The sequence below is a fragment of the Salmo salar genome, chromosome ssa09, assembly GCF_905237065.1.
Source record: "Salmo salar chromosome ssa09, Ssal_v3.1, whole genome shotgun sequence".
NCBI lineage: Eukaryota > Metazoa > Chordata > Actinopteri > Salmoniformes > Salmonidae > Salmo > Salmo salar.
In genome coordinates, this window is record NC_059450.1 from 86508869 (window position 1) to 86523371 (window position 14503).

Sequence of the window (14503 nt, forward strand, 5' to 3'; positions counted from 1 at the left end):
ACAAGATTTGCATGCTAAAATCACCACACCAACAGCTGGAATGTCAAATATGCACCAGTCACAGAGCTATACGATGCTTTGAAGCTAACGCACCTAAACGATATCTTTCACTGTGATCCGCTTTAATAAGTGTTACAGGGGAAGATGTGTTTATGAGAGGAAACCATGTCACGGTGACTGTAAGACAGCTGGAATGTAGAAAAGGGAGGCTGACGGAGAGAGAATAGTGGCCCATCCCTTTCTGTTGTGTGTACTACTGTTCTATGACATACATTGTAATACAGTTTGTCTTAAATACACGTCATACGAACATTAATCCTGTGATATTGACTTTGGTAAAAGATAAGGGCGGGGCTTGCCTGAGTGATGTTGGATATAGGGTTCAAACATTTGTCTGTAATTATATTTTCTAATGAAGGTAAACAAACATATGTTGACAATATTGGTCCATATACAAACACATTCTTAGTGTTTTAATAAACAATGCAATGTTTAGATAATGGATTTTATTTGAAATGAACAAACTGCATGATTGCTTGTGATTTGTATAAGAGAATAGAAATAAGATAGATGTAGAGGGAAACCAGTCACAGTAAATGTATCACTCACACATCAAAATGAGTGCTCATGAATAATGGCAAGAGGAAGTGTTGGAAACATCTCCACGTTAGATTGTGTATACACATTCCACAGAGAAGAAATGTGTGCTGCTCTCTATTGGTGAGGAGAGGTACTGAAACCAGGCACTAATGGAAGAGTGACTGTTGTAGGAAAGGTGAGAGTTCACAGATCCTCATATAGGCTTACAGACATGACAGAAAGCACTCATGTCAACGGCTCATACCTCCTGTTAGTATTATGGGACAAAAAAATGTGAGTTTGAAAATTACACTTTTTTTTTTACCTAAAGATCAAGACTTAAGACACTGGTGAGAGTATGAAACCGTCCTCGAGGTTGAATCTTAACTTGAGGACTGTACACACAACTCCCAGCTTAATGTTTTCCTCCTATTGACATCAGTGTATGATTTTACTAAAATGAACAAGTTGTGTGCATAGATCTCAAGTTAGGACTCAGCCGTGAGGATCCGTACCACTAGCCTGGAATCCAAACTGATACGATCCATTTCACCATTGTTTCACAGAGCATATCAGTTTGGTTTCCAGGCTACCATATTGCAGGCATAGCCATCAGGCTCCATGTCGTAGATGAGGATAGCTCTCCACCGTGCGTCTGATCCCATCCTTTAGACTGACCACAGGCTTGTACCCCATGTCCTGCTTGGCTCTGGAGCAGCTGTAGAAGTGGTGTGTACCTGCCAGGGCCACCCTCATGGGGGTGAAGGTGGGTTTGAAGGCCACTAGGGGGCTTAGTAACAGAGACAGCAGCCACAGCAGCAGAGACAGCCCGTAGACCAGTGTGTAGGGAAGGTGGTAGCGCGGAGCAGCGTAGCCCAGACCTACTAGAATATCTGACATGAAGTCCCAGAACCGGACAGGCTCGTCATTAGTGATGTGGTACGCCTGGAGGGGGAGAGGTGAGAAAGACCAGTCAATGTGGATTGAGAAAATGTAAATGTTGCCAGAGTTAGGTTAAGACATTTCTATTCATTCTCTGTAGCCATACATTGGTTAGAACCTAGTCTCATCCACCTTCCATCTTTCTTTATGGAACCGCCTGGTTTCACAGCGCCTCAGAAAGGGACTTAATCGGAGCCTATGGCAGGAGCGGGAAAACCTGCCGCTGGATTTTCATTGGCTGATCTCTCAGTCCATCAACATCTAGTACAGGGATGGGCAACTTTGAAGGCGGGTCCACAACAAATCAGAACATGAGCGGCTAGATGGTCTTCACCATTCGGTCATCAGATTTGCCACCAATGCTCCTTATAGGACATATCACTGCACTCTATACTCCTCTGTAAACTGGTCATCTCTGTATTCCCGTCGCAAGACCTACTGGTTGATGCTTATTTATAAAAAAACATCTAGTACAGGGATGGGCAACTTTGAAGGCGGGGCCACAACCCTCTTAGGCCTCACTCCCCCCTATCTGAGATATCTACTGCAGCCCTCATCCTCCACATACAACACCCGTTCTGCCAGTCACATTCTGTTAAAGGTCCCCAAAGCACACACATCCCTGGGTCGCTCCTCTTTTCAGTTCGCTGCAGCTAGAATGAGCTGCAACAAAACACTCAAACTGGACAGTTTAATCTCCATCTCTTCATTCAAAGACTCAATCATGGACACTCTTACAGACAGTTGTGGCTAATTTGCGTGATGTATTGTTGTCTCTACTTTCTTGACCTTTATGCTGTTGTCTGTGCCCAATAATATTTGTACCATGTTTTGTGCTGCTACCATGTTGTGTTGCTACCATGCTGTGTTGTCATGTGTTGCTGCCTTGCTATGCTGTTGTCTTAGGTCTCTCATATATATATAAATAAATAAAAAATGTACCCCCGTTTTCTCCCCAATTTTGTGGTATCCAAATGTTAGTTACAGTCTTGTCTCATCACTGCAACTCCCGTACGGACTTAGGAGAGGCGATGGTCGAGAGCCGTGCGTCCTCCGAAACACAACCCAACCAAGCCACACTGCCTCTTGACACAATGCCCACTTAACCTGGACACCAGCCCCACCAACGTGTCGGAGGAAACACCGTGCACCTGATGACCGTGTCAGCGTGCACTGCGCCCGGCCCGCCACAGGAGTCGCTAGTGCGCGATGGGACAAGAACATCCCTGCTGGCCAAACCCTCCCCTAACCCAGACGACGCTGGGCCAATTGTGCACCGCCCCATGGGTCTCCCGGTCACGGCCGGCTGCGACAGAGCCTGGACTTGAACCCAGGATCTCGTGACACAGCTAGCACTGCGACGCAGGGCCTCAGATCACTGCACCACTCGGGTGGCCTGTGTTGTCTCTTTTGTCGTGATGTGTGTTTTGTCCTATATTTAATACATTTAAAAAAAAAATTCCCCGCAGGAGGTCTTTTGGTAGGCCGCCTAGTTAAATAAAGGTGAAAAAAAATACAAATGAGGGGCCGCAGCTGCTCGCAGGTCTGCGTACTAAATGATATCTGAGTGAGACTGATTAACAAAATCAATGGGGGCCCCCCCGGCCGGTAAAAAAAAGTTAAGATAGCTGGCCGCTAAATCAAAAACAAAAATTTGCTGACATGGGCTAATTGACTGACTATCAGTGACTGACAAGAGAAAAACTGCTGAATCACAACCACATTTGGAAATTGCACTTTGAACATTCATTTTCAATAGCTATTTAGCCCCTTTCAAATCCCATTTTGGTAGACAGTATTTCCAGGCTCTATATTGAGAGCTTGGGACTTTAACGTTGTATCTGCATTTTTGTCCAAATTGAGTTACAGATATAGCCTTGTTCTGTTCAATGTTCTCTACCTACAGTAGATAGTACTCTAAATATCCCAACTCCTGTTGTTAAGGTCAAAAGAATACAAGATCACATTTGCTGACACCATTCAAACCAATTAGGGTTGGATCTTTAAAGCCAATTACCTCAGAATCCTATTTTTGCCGATAGAACCTTATAGTCCCATGCTCTCAATATGCGCTAGCAAGGGATGAGGTTAGTCTGAACCCAACAAATATTGTGTGAGAGCGAAAGGCATCTCTTTCTTCAAACACAGAACAGTTGACCCCATTGATCATCATACAGTCAGTCGTACAGTGCAGGCAAGTCTAGCGTATGAGCGAGGCCATAGAGGGTTCCTACCTTGCCACAGATAGGAGACTCTGGCCTCAGACTCTCAGCTGCCAGGATGTGTCCATGAACCACATTGTCCACAAAAGTGAAATCCACCAGGTTAGAACCATCACTACAGAGACCGAGAGAGAGAGGCAGAGAGACCACATCAACAGAGACAACATAAAACATTAACTTTGGTCGATCCCACTATGTCTAGTGAAAAGTCCATGTTAAATTCCAGTCCTGTGTATGACTGACCCGATGATGAACTTCATCTTGCCCCTGCGTGCCGTGTCGACCAGGATGGGCACCAGCTGGGGGTCCCGGGGGCCGAAGATACCGTGAGGTCGGATGGCCACCGTCAGGAGACCCTTCTCCTTGTCACAGGCCTTCAGAACCAGCTGAGACACCAGAGGGACATGGAGATAGAGGAGAACATGACTTATTTCATGTGGAGTATGTAGAGTCAATGTAACATGTATGTATGCATTTATGGATAGTCCAGCGTCAATGTCTTAATGTGTAGGCAAGTTCTCCCCCCTAGCAATGCTCTGGTACCATTAATATAACTATGATCAAGCTATTCTACAAATAAGCCTCTTCCACAAAACAAACAAGCATCCTCACCTTCTCCTGTTCTATCTCGGTCTGTGTGTAGTAGTGTCCTCACCTTCTCCTGTTCTATCTCGGTCTGTGTGTAGAAGTGTCCTCACCTTCTCCTGTTCTATCTCGGTCTGTGTGTAGAAGTGTCCTCACCTTCTCCTGTTCTATCTCGGTCTGTGTGTAGAAGTGTCCTCACCTTCTCCTGTTCTATCTCGGTCTGTGTGTAGTAGTGTCCTCACCTTCTCCTGTTCTATCTCGGTCTGTGTGTAGAAGTGTCCTCACCTTCTCCTGTTCTATCTCGGTCTGTGTGTAGAAGTGTCCTCACCTTCTCCTGTTCTATCTCGGTCTGTGTGTAGAAGTGTCCTCACCTTCTCCTGTTCTATCTCGGTCTGTGTGTAGTAGTGTCCTCACCTTCTCCTGTTCTATCTCGGTCTGTGTGTAGTAGTGTCCTCACCTTCTCCTGTTCTATCTCGGTCTGTGTGTAGTAGTGTCCTCACCTTCTCCTGTTCTATCTCGGTCTGTGTGTAGAAGTGTCCTCACCTTCTCCTGTTCTATCTCGGTCTGTGTGTAGTAGTGTCCTCACCTTCTCCTGTTCTATCTCGGTCTGTGTGTAGTAGTGTCCTCACCTTCTCCTGTTCTATCTCGGTCTGTGTGTAGTAGTGTCCTCACCTTCTCCTGTTCTATCTCGGTCTGTGTGTAGAAGTGTCCTCACCTTCTCCTGTTCTATCTCGGTCTGTGTGTAGTAGTGTCCTCACCTTCTCCTGTTCTATCTCGGTCTGTGTGTAGTAGTGTCCTCACCTTCTCCTGTTCTATCTCGGTCTGTGTGTAGAAGTGTCCTCACCTTCTCCTGTTCTATCTCGGTCTGTGTGTAGTAGTGTCCTCACCTTCTCCTGTTCTATCTCGGTCTGTGTGTAGTAGTGTCCTCACCTTCTCCTGTTCTATCTCGGTCTGTGTGTAGTAGTGTCCTCACCTTCTCCTGTTCTATCTCGGTCTGTGTGTAGTAGTGTCCTCACCTTCTCCTGTTCTATCTCGGTCTGTGTGTAGTAGTGTCCTCACCTTCTCCTGTTCTATCTCGGTCTGTGTGTAGTAGTGTCCTCACCTTCTCCTGTTCTATCTCGGTCTGTGTGTAGAAGTGTCCTCACCTTCTCCTGTTCTATCTCGGTCTGTGTGTAGTAGTGTCCTCACCTTCTCCTGTTCTATCTCGGTCTGTGTGTAGAAGTGTCCTCACCTTCTCCTGTTCTATCTCGGTCTGTGTGTAGAAGTGTCCTCACCTTCTCCTGTTCTATCTCGGTCTGTGTGTAGAAGTGTCCTCACCTTCTCCTGTTCTATCTCGGTCTGTGTGTAGAAGTGTCCTCACCTTCTCCTGTTCTATCTCGGTCTGTGTGTAGAAGTGTCCTCACCTTCTCCTGTTCTATCTCGGTCTGTGTGTAGAAGTGTCCTCACCTTCTCCTGTTCTATCTCGGTCTGTGTGTAGAAGTGTCCTCACCTTCTCCTGTTCTATCTCGGTCTGTGTGTAGAAGTGTCCTCACCTTCTCCTGTTCTATCTCGGTCTGTGTGTAGTAGTGTCCTCACCTTCTCCTGTTCTATCTCGGTCTGTGTGTAGAAGTGTCCTCACCTTCTCCTGTTCTATCTCGGTCTGTGTGTAGAAGTGTCCTCACCTTCTCCTGTTCTATCTCGGTCTGTGTGTAGAAGTGTCCTCACCTTCTCCTGTTCTATCTCGGTCTGTGTGTAGAAGTGTCCTCACCTTCTCCTGTTCTATCTCGGTCTGTGTGTAGAAGTGTCCTCACCTTCTCCTGTTCTATCTCGGTCTGTGTGTAGAAGTGTCCTCACCTTCTCCTGTTCTATCTCGGTCTGTGTGTAGAAGTGTCCTCACCTTCTCCTGTTCTATCTCGGTCTGTGTGTAGAAGTGTCCTCACCTTCTCCTGTTCTATCTCGGTCTGTGTGTAGAAGTGTCCTCACCTTCTCCTGTTCTATCTCGGTCTGTGTGTAGAAGTGTCCTCACCTTCTCCTGTTCTATCTCGGTCTGTGTGTAGAAGTGTCCTCACCTTCTCCTGTTCTATCTCGGTCTGTGTGTAGAAGTGTCCTCACCTTCTCCTGTTCTATCTCGGTCTGTGTGTAGAAGTGTCCTCACCTTCTCCTGTTCTATCTCGGTCTGTGTGTAGAAGTGTCCTCACCTTCTCCTGTTCTATCTCGGTCTGTGTGTAGAAGTGTCCTCACCTTCTCCTGTTCTATCTCGGTCTGTGTGTAGAAGTGTCCTCACCTTCTCCTGTTCTATCTCGGTCTGTGTGTAGAAGTGTCCTCACCTTCTCCTGTTCTATCTCGGTCTGTGTGTAGAAGTGTCCTCACCTTCTCCTGTTCTATCTCGGTCTGTGTGTAGAAGTGTCCTCACCTTCTCCTGTTCTATCTCGGTCTGTGTGTAGAAGTGTCCTCACCTTCTCCTGTTCTATCTCGGTCTGTGTGTAGAAGTGTCCTCACCTTCTCCTGTTCTATCTCGGTCTGTGTGTAGAAGTGTCCTCACCTTCTCCTGTTCTATCTCGGTCTGTGTGTAGAAGTGTCCTCACCTTCTCCTGTTCTATCTCGGTCTGTGTGTAGAAGTGTCCTCACCTTCTCCTGTTCTATCTCGGTCTGTGTGTAGAAGTGTCCTCACCTTCTCCTGTTCTATCTCGGTCTGTGTGTAGTAGTGTCCTCACCTTCTCCTGTTCTATCTCGGTCTGTGTGTAGTAGTGTCCTCACCTTCTCCTGTTCTATCTCGGTCTGTGTGTAGTAGTGTCCTCACCTTCTCCTGTTCTATCTTGGTCTGTGTGTAGTAGTCGATGGGCTTCTTGGCGTAGGGAAGGTCTTCTCTCCCATCCTTGATGTCTGTTCCTTCAAACACCACACTGGCACTGCTGGTCAGTACCACTTTCTACAGTAGACAGACACAACTGACTATCTATTCACTAGATCAGTAATTACACAAAGTCCAAGTATTTTAACAGAGCATTTCTTTCATTGAATTTAGTCTGTCTTTATTGTAATGTCTTGTATGACCAATCTATACTGCCCCCTACCTGTACTCCAACCTCAGTGCAGGCCTGTAGGACAGCCTGTGTCCCCTGGATGTTGACTCTCTGGAACAGAGCCTTGTCATCACTGGCTGGGGCTGGAGAGGCACAGTGGAACACCAGGGAGACACCATGGAGGGCTGTTAGGAGAGACTGGGATAAAGCCACACACAATGATGTTCAGATGCAGACACACATAGAATGCACACACAAGCAAAAGACACACACTGACCTAATGTGTACACACAGGCCACAGTTCAAAGGCCATAGACCATAACAAGGTCATATAGCATGGCCCAAACAGCTCAGTGCACAGACTCGACAGAGAGACAGACAGACAGACAGACAGACAGACAGACAGACAGACAGACAGACAGACAGACTCACCTGTTTGTCACAGAGGTCTCCCTGGTGGAAGGTGACCCCAGGTAGTTCGTAGCTCTGTCTGATGTCAAACACCGACACAGTATAGCCCTTATCCAACAGCTTCTCTACCAGGTGTCTACCCAGGAACCCAGAGCCTCCAATTACTGCACACCGCTTACTGCTCTGTAGAGGGATAGAGGGACAACATTCAGTAAAGAAGAACAAATACATAGCTGCGCATGTGGAATACAGCTCAGAATTTGATATTGTCTACAAACTGCTGTGTACTCACCGGTCGTATGCGTGTGGCCATGACAAACTGCAGGTGAAACGTCGGTGTTGGGAGATAAACTGGCAGAGAAAAGACAATATTTGGTTAAAAATTCCCTCGGTCGAAAACAGTTTGACAAGATCATGTCACATGGACAATTGAAGAATGATGAAGACTACAATCAAACACCTTTAGGCTATTTCAAGACAAGTTTTCAATATAAAGACACTAAAATGCTATCAAATGAATGGAAAACGTATCATTTTACCAGTTTAAATCTGTTTTGCAACAGTATGAAAGGACGCGCGAACAAATAATAAACCCCCGTATCCGCTGAGCGCAAGAGGCGCTCTCGTTGGCTGTGAAGTTGGCATGCTCGAACAGCCAATGGAGTGGAGCCATACGTCAAAGAACGCCACTGCTCTGACCAACCAGGACATAGTCACAGTGAGACCACACCCACAGTGGGTGGAGTGTAAACGCCCCTAGAACAGATTCTGGATCAGAGCTTCAAAGATCAATTCAACCAATTATCGTATAGCGTTTTATACCACATGTCGTCAACGACCAATAATCTTCTCGCCCGACTACATGCCCTCGATTTAGCTTCGTACGAATTGTTTCCATTCTGAATATGCCATTTTGCACACCCGTCGTGCAGAATGAGCTAAATCGAGTGCACAGTCACAGACTAATCAAAATGATTATAGCACTGACTGAATACTGCGCTCATTGACTGGAAATCTTAATTTTATTTTCTTCATTTATTACGCAAACATTATATTAACCCTATTATAACATTGTACTATGCTTGTTAATAACGGCATATCTGCTCCCCTGTAATAAATGGTCCGTTTTTCTGTGTATGATCTCATCTCTGCCTGGATGATAGGAGGAGAGAGAGGAGCGACATCACTAGATTAGACAGGAAACTCTTTAGTAAATCTACGGCTCTCTTGTTGCTGCCTTCGCGAGTGATCATCTGAAATGGTGAGTGTGTCCATGATGGAGCGGTTCTGGTTTGATGCTCCTTGTGCTTATGCTACAAGTTACATAAGGCCTCGCTACACTGAGGCTACCACAACCTGTATTAACCCTAACTGGCTCTCTGATCGGAATAATACTCACTCAATGGAAGAACGTGTATATTATTTGATAGGGCTAGTAATGAGATGTGAATAATCCGAATGAAAAAAGCAATGATGCATATTTTCCCATGTCCTGAAAGCGTTCATTCTGTTGCCAGCTATCTGTAAATAATCAGCTTTAGGGCTGGTCATGCTTTTTTTAAATGACACATTGTCTCCCTATTTATGGCATGTTTCCCCCAGACTATCTGACTTTACATTGAAATGGCCCTATGTAGATACAAGATGACAACTGAAAATACACCCTTCTAAGGCTTTCCCTATCTCTTTATCTCCCGGCTGCATCTCAATATTCTAGCATAGCTGGACTGAAGGAGATTAGACAAGGAATCCACTTAGAACCATTGAGATGCGCCCATCAACCCTTAATGTGCTTCCTTGTTGCCATTGCTAGGCGACCAGTGTAAAGAGGCCGTCCCTAGGTCCGGTCCCTCCCCCCAGGAAGAAGTCCAGCCCCAAGTCAGAGCTCACTGAGGAGCTGAAACAAGAGATCAGAGAGGCCTTTGAACTTTTCGACACCGACGCCTCCGGACACATTGAAGTCAAGGAGCTAAAGGTAAGGGGTCAGAGGTCAGGGTTAGGGGTTATGCACAGGGACAATGTTTGCGTAACATAATGTATTACAGTACCCATAATGCTTAGTAATACAGTGTCGGTTAACACATCCCGAGGAGCTACGGTTTGCTTTTGTTCCAACTCAACACTAACACACCTGGTTTTAACCAACTCATCTGTTTTTATCTATCAATCTTTCTCTCTCTAGGTTGCTATGAGGGCGCTGGGGTTTGAGCCGAAGAAAGAGGAGATTAAGAGGATGATGACGGAGGTGGATAAGGACGGAACAGGAAAGATCTCATTCTCTGATTTTCTCAGCGTCATGACTCAGAAGATGGTAAGAAAAATAACATAGTGAGTAAATAATGTCTGTTTTTGTAATAAAAAATTTACTGTCAAGAGCAAACACTGTCAGTGCTTGTAACAACCAAAATATGTGATAGGAGCAGTGGTTTAAAGTACTTCAGTAAAATACTTTAAAGTACTACTTAACCTGTTTAGGATAGGGGGCAGTATTTTCACGGCCGGATAAAAAACGTACCCGATTTAATCTGGTTATTACTCCTGCCCAGAAACTAGAATATGCATATAATTATTTGATTTGGATAGAAAACACCGTAAAGTTTCTAAAACTGTTTGAATGGTGTCTGTGAGTATAACAGAACTCATATGGCAGGCCAAAACCTGAGAAGATTCTATATGGGAAGTGCCCTGTCTGACCATTTCTTGGCCTTCTGTAGCCTCTTTATCGAAAATAGAGGATCTCTGCTGTAACGTGACATTTTCTAAGGCTCCCATAGGCTCTCAGAAGGCGCCAGAACGGGGAATGATAACTCTGCAGTCCCTGGGCGAAAAACAGTAGGGGTTTTGGAAAGTGGTCGTTCTGAGAACAATGACACTGGTGCGAGCGTGCATGTGAAGAGTCCATTTTCTATTTTCAGTGTTTGAATGAAAACAAGGTCTCCCGGTTGGAATATTATCGCTATTTTACGAGAAAAATCGCATAAAAATTGATTTTAAACAGCGTTTGACATGCTTCGAAGTACGGTAATGGAATATTTAGAATTTTTTTGTCACGATACGCGCCGGCGCGTCACCCTTCGGATAGTGTCTTGAACGCAAGAACAAAACGCAGCTATTTGGATATAACTATGGATTATTTGGAACCAAAACAACATTGGGTGTTGAAGTAGAAGTCCTGGGAGTGCATTCTGATGAAGAACAGCAAAGGTGATCCAATTTTTCTTATAGTAAATCTGAGTTTGGTGAGTGCCAAACTTGGTGGGTGTCAAAATAGCTAGCCATGATGGCCGGGCTATCTACTCAGAATATTGCAAAATGTGCTTTCACCGAAAAGCTATTTTAAAATCGGACACCGCGATTGCATAAAGGAGTTCTGTATCTATAATTCTTAAAATAATTGTTATGTTTTTTGTGAACGTTTATCGTGAGTAATTTAGTAAATTCACCGGAAGTTTTCGGTGGGTATGCTAGTTCTGAACGTCACATGCTAATGTAAAAAGCTGGTTTTTGATATAAATATGAACTTGATTGAACAAAACATGCATGTATTGTATAACATAAATTCCTAGGAGTGTCATCTGATGAAGATCATCAAAGGTTAGTGCTGCATTTAGCTGTGGTTTTGGTTTTTGTGACATTATATGCTAGCTTGAAAAATGGGTGTGTGATTATTTCTGGCTGGGTACTCTCCTGACATAATCTAATGTTTTGCTTTCGTTGTAAAGCCTTTTTGAAATCGGACAATGTGGTTAGATTAACGAGAGTCTTGTCTTTAAAATTGTGTAAAATAGTCATATGTTTGAAAAATTGACGTTTTGGATTTTTGAGGTGTTTTTAATTCGCGCCACGCTCTATCATTGGATATTGGCGAAGCGTTCCGCTAGCGGAACATCTAGATGTAAGAGGTTTTAAGTAGTTTATTTGGGTATCTGTACTTTACTATTAACATTTTTGACAACTTTTACTTCACTACATTCCTAAAGAAAATAATGTACTTTTTACTACATACATTTTCCCTGACACACAAAAGTGTTGTGGCGGCAGGTAGCCTAGTGGTTAGAGTGTTGGGCCAGTAACCGAAAGGTTGCTAGATTGAATCCCTGAGCTGACAAGGTAAAAATCTGTCGTTCTGCCCCTGAACAAGGCAGTTAACCCACTGTTCCTAGGCTGTCATTGTAAATAAGAATTTGTTCTTAACTGACTTGCTTAGTTAAATAAAAAAAGTACTCATTACATTTTGACAGGAAAATTGTCCAATTCCCACACTTATCAAGAAAACATCCCTAGTCATCCCTACTGCGGACTCACTAAACACAAATGCTTTGTTTGTAAATTAATGTCTGAGTGTTGGAGCGTGCCACTGGCTATCCATAAATTACAAATAAATACAAAAAATTGTGCCATCTGGTTTGCATAATATAAGGAATTTGAAATTATTTATACTTTTACTTTTGATACCTAAGTATATTTGAGCAAATCCATTTACTTTTGATATTTAAGTATATTTAAAATTAAATACTTTTAGACTTTTACTCAAGTAGTATTTTACTGGGTCACATTCACTTTTACTTGAGTCATTTTTTATTAAGGTATCTTTACTTTTACTCAAGTATAACAATTGAGTCCTTTTTCCACCACTGGATAGGAGTTGTACATTTTACTTCACAACTATTGTATTGTGTTGTATTACAGGGTATTTTTGTGATATTGTCTCACCATGCTGTATTGTGTTACAGTGTATTGTGTTGTATTACGTTGTGCTGTAACTGTCTACCAACTCAGGCTGAGAAGGATTCTAAGGAGGAGATCCTGAAAGCATTCCGTCTGTTTGATGATGATGAGACAGGGAAGATCTCCTTCAGGAACCTGAAGAGGGTCGCCAAGGAACTAGGAGAGAACCTGACTGACGAGGAACTGCAGGTGAGACATACACCTGGACAGCACTGTACCCCCCCCCCACACACACGCACACACACGCACACACACACACACACACACACACACACACACACACACACACACACACACACACACACACACACACACACACACACACACACACACACGAACCGACAGGATGATATGGGATAGGATACAAGATAGTTTTAATTTGTCAAGAGAAATATACATACCGGTCCACTGCTAAGGCTTCTGTTTAGTCATTTACTGTGAATCTGCCACCCACCTTCCCCTGTCCCCTGCTTCCTCTCTCCTCATCTCTCTGCCTCGCCTTCCTCTGCTTCCTCTCTCATCTCTCTCCTTCCCCTGTCCCCTGCTTCGTCTCTCCTCCCTTCCCATCTCCCTCCCTCTCCTTCCCCTGTCCCCTGCTTCCTCTCTCCTCATCTCTCTCCCTCTCCCTCCTCTCTCCTCATCCCTATCCTTTCCCTGTCCCCTTCCTCTCTCCTCCCTTCCCATCCCTCTCCATCCCTCCCCTCCTTCCTCTCTCCTCCCTTCCCATCCCTCTCCCTCTCCTCCCTTCACATTCCTCTCCCTCTCCTCCCTTCACATTCCTCTCCCTCTCCTCCCTTCACATTCCTCTCTCTCCTCCCTTCACATTCCTCTCTCTCTCCTCCCCTCACATTCCTCTCTCTCTCCTCCTTCCTCCACTCCAACCTCCAGGAGATGATCGAGGAGGCAGACAGGGATGGAGACGGCGAGGTGAATCAGGGAGAGTTCCTCCGCATCATGAAGAAGACCAGCCTGTACTGAGACTGCACCAGGGTGTTGTGGGGTTAGAAGACCAGCCTGTACTGAGACTGCACCAGGGTGTTGTGGGGTTAGAAGACCAGCCTGTACTGAGACTGGACCAGGGTGTTGTGGGGTTAGAAGACCAGCCTGTACTGAGACTGGACCAGGGTGTTGTGGGGTTAGAAGACCAGCCTGTACTGAGACTGCACCAGGGTGTTGTGGGGTTAGAAGACCAGCCTGTACTGAGACTGGACCAGGGTGTTGTGGGGTTAGAAGACCAGCCTGTACTGAGACTGCACCAGGGTGTTGTGGGGTTAGAAGACCAGCCTGTACTGAGACTGGACCAGGGTGTTGTGGGGTTAGAAGACCAGCCTGTACTGAGACTGGACCAGGGTGTTGTAGGGTTAGAAGACCAGCCTGTACTGAGACTGCACCAGGGTGTTGTGGGGTTAGAAGACCAGCCTGTACTGAGACTGCACCAGGGTGTTGTTGGGTTAGAAGACCAGCCTGTACTGAGACTGCACCAGGGTGTTGTGGGGTTAGAAGACCTGCCTGTACTGAGACTGCACCAGGGTGTTGTTGGGTTAGAAGACCAGCCTGTACTGAGACTGGACCAGGGTGTTGAGGGGTTAGAAGACCTGCCTGTACTGAGACTGGACCAGGGTGTTGTAGGGTAGAGGGTGGTGTTGGGGACATACAGAGGAGATTGTGGTTTGGTTTTACATGTTATGTACTAGTCAAGTCATTAGTCAGTTATCCAGGCCTGTCCTAGTTCAATTAGACAACCTCCTTTCCTCATCTCCTTCCTCATCTCCTTACTGTCATGACCACTCATCAGTTAGTCTTTATACAGTGCCTTGCGAGAGTATTCGGCCCCCTTGAACTTTTCGACCTTTTGCCACATTTCAGGCTTCAAACATAAAGATATAAAACTGTAATTTTTTGTGAAGAATCAACAACAAGTGGGACACAATCATGAAGTGGAACGAAATTTATTGGATATTTCAAACTTTTTTAACAAATAAAAAACTGAAAAATTGGCCGTGCAAAATTATTCAGCCCCCTTAAGTTAATACT

At 45.1% G+C, this 14503-nt stretch overlaps 2 protein-coding genes across 2 annotated transcripts; one reads left to right on the top strand and one right to left on the bottom strand.

Moving 5' to 3' along the window:
* Window positions 1–491: 491 nt before the first annotated feature.
* Window positions 492–8406, bottom strand: LOC106612199 (sterol-4-alpha-carboxylate 3-dehydrogenase, decarboxylating). The gene is made up of 8 exons (XM_014213152.2): window positions 8281–8406; window positions 8034–8092; window positions 7763–7924; window positions 7382–7528; window positions 7108–7236; window positions 3987–4129; window positions 3756–3858; window positions 492–1524 (listed from the first exon to the last, which is right to left on the bottom strand). Exons 2-8 carry the CDS (start codon window positions 8052–8054, stop codon window positions 1192–1194), a joined length of 1038 nt encoding a protein of 345 aa, XP_014068627.1. The 5' UTR covers window positions 8055–8092; window positions 8281–8406; the 3' UTR covers window positions 492–1191.
* Window positions 8407–8630: 224 nt separating this feature from the next.
* Window positions 8631–14403, top strand: LOC106612201 (caltractin-like). Its single transcript, XM_014213157.2, has 5 exons — window positions 8631–9002; window positions 9555–9716; window positions 9924–10052; window positions 12521–12658; window positions 13358–14403. Exons 1-5 carry the CDS (start codon window positions 9000–9002, stop codon window positions 13445–13447), a joined length of 522 nt encoding a protein of 173 aa, XP_014068632.2. The 5' UTR covers window positions 8631–8999; the 3' UTR covers window positions 13448–14403.
* The last annotated feature ends 100 nt before the right edge of the window (window positions 14404–14503 follow it).

Coding starts and splice junctions, on each gene's coding strand:
- LOC106612201 (XM_014213157.2), top strand. Junction 9,717..9,923: donor TTGAAGTCAAGGAGCTAAAG/GTAAGGGGTCAG, acceptor TTCTCTCTCTAG/GTTGCTATGAGGGCGCTGGG. Junction 12,659..13,357: donor TGACTGACGAGGAACTGCAG/GTGAGACATACA, acceptor TCCAACCTCCAG/GAGATGATCGAGGAGGCAGA.
- LOC106612199 (XM_014213152.2), bottom strand. CDS start 8,054: ATGGCCACACGCATACGACCG. Junction 4,130..7,107: donor CCAAGATAGAACAGGAGAAG/GTGAGGACACTA, acceptor CTGGTGTCTCAG/CTGGTTCTGAAGGCCTGTGA. Junction 3,859..3,986: donor AAGATGAAGTTCATCATCGG/GTCAGTCATACA, acceptor CGGTCTCTGTAG/TGATGGTTCTAACCTGGTGG.